General features: G+C 39.1%; 1 protein-coding gene across 3 annotated transcripts in view; it reads right to left on the bottom strand.

The window, feature by feature from the left end:
* DENND1B (DENN domain containing 1B) overlaps positions 1–1,568 on the bottom strand; it is a 155,720-nt gene that overhangs the window by 81,793 nt on the left and 72,359 nt on the right. For 2 of the 3 annotated variants that reach the window (XM_015587508.2, XM_015587511.2), the window contains one exon: positions 1,178–1,288. The exons of the other annotated variant lie outside the window; for it this stretch is intronic. In XM_015587508.2, the coding sequence (XP_015442994.1) occupies positions 1,178–1,288 (111 nt within the window). The remainder of the gene's footprint in view (positions 1–1,177; positions 1,289–1,568) is intronic. 3 annotated transcript variants of the gene reach the window in all.

The raw sequence follows: 1,568 nt of genomic DNA, 5'->3' as shown, positions 1-1,568 counted from the left end.
TTCTGACGTGTAAAATAAGATAATTCCCATTTGTTTGGAAAGGGGGACATGTCAATATTGCAGTACAAAAACGTCGATTTTTTTTTTCTCTTGTAAAGCAATGGAAATAACCCGAAATTGGAATCCAGACACCCAGGTTCCCGTCGCTGGTCTCCGATGAGTTCTTGGGCCTCAAGGTGCCCATTTAACCTCTCGAAAACACCTTCCCCATCATCGAATACCAAGCAGATGTCTTAGGGAAATCCCGGAACTCCTTCTACTGTCAAACTTTGTAGGGTGAGGTTTCTATTTCTACCATCGGGAACAAAAAATAAAATATATTATCTTATTTTTACCAACGAACCACATTTTTAAGAAACCAAATTCGTGCGCTATCAAATAACGGTTTTTAATAAGTATCTCACCTAGTACTCTAACCTATGCTTCAATTTATATTTGAACATTTTAAGTAAATCAAAAATATTAAAAATTTTCAAGTAGAAAAAATTTAGGAAATCTAGCAAAACACTTGTGACTGTTTTTCTGCAACCCAAGAAAATACCTTTCTCGCGGCCTTCGCCATGGCAATGAAGACCTTCCCCAAGAACATTTTAGTGAGTGAATAAAACCTGTGATTAATAATAATAATTTAAAAAAAAAAACCCACAGCTTTGACTTTGACTTTTAAGTTATTATCAGGCTGAAGAGACCCTCCAAATCGGAAGCACTATAGCATCTACCCCCAAACTCCACTCGGCAACAAAGATGAATCTGCCTATTACCAGGTTAGGGGAGCTGCTATTATCATGGCTCCCTGATTTCTTTCAAGTCGCTCCAGTGGAAAAAGCCACAAGTGAATAATAAAGATCCCATAATAGCTCTCAAGAATTCTTTATACGGTAGAAGGCACTAAAATGAACTCTGGAGAGTTAAAAAGAAAAAAGAAAGAAAGAAAGAAAAAAAAAAAAAAAACTCTCGTCTCCTGATAAGAAAAAATAATTAACCTGACTTAATGCATCTGAGAAGGCCTTCTATAAATCAGACTTTTGTACTTCGAGAGGCAGATTAAAACCATACATCAGAAACGGAGACATTGTCTTCTGAGTACACATAGGCCATTTCTAAACCTGCAGAGGTTGGCAGGTCTTTTTGTGAAATGCTCAATACGGTCTACTTAAAAGGAGTGTGAAGCACTCACGGTACTTAATTTGCTGGAGGTGATGATGATGCGTCTCTCGTGCAGCATGCTGGCGTACAGATGCAGCATATTGTTCACGTCCACGGCCACAAAATATTCTGTAAGGTTTCTCTGTATGAGGGAAGATTTACTGTGTAAGTGACAGCTCTCGGTGATTGCCCAGGACAACATTTTACGCATCTACCAAAAAGTCTTAAAAGTTCAAAGGACGTTATTATTAAAAATGGTAGTCATTAAAATCATTACGTTTAATGTTATTCTGCTGCCACGTGAAGCACAGAACGTTCGACTGTCCTCTGAAAGGTAACCTTCCTATGGGAAAGCGTTTCTCCGAGGGGGACGGGACCATCGCATCCTTCCTGCCCTCCCTGCCAGTACCTGTCGAAGAAGC

Source organism: Pteropus alecto, unplaced genomic scaffold (genome assembly GCF_000325575.1).
Source record: "Pteropus alecto unplaced genomic scaffold, ASM32557v1 scaffold90, whole genome shotgun sequence".
NCBI lineage: Eukaryota > Metazoa > Chordata > Mammalia > Chiroptera > Pteropodidae > Pteropus > Pteropus alecto.
Note: the sequence above shows the minus strand (reverse complement) of the source record. Positions and strands in the feature narration are given on the sequence as shown.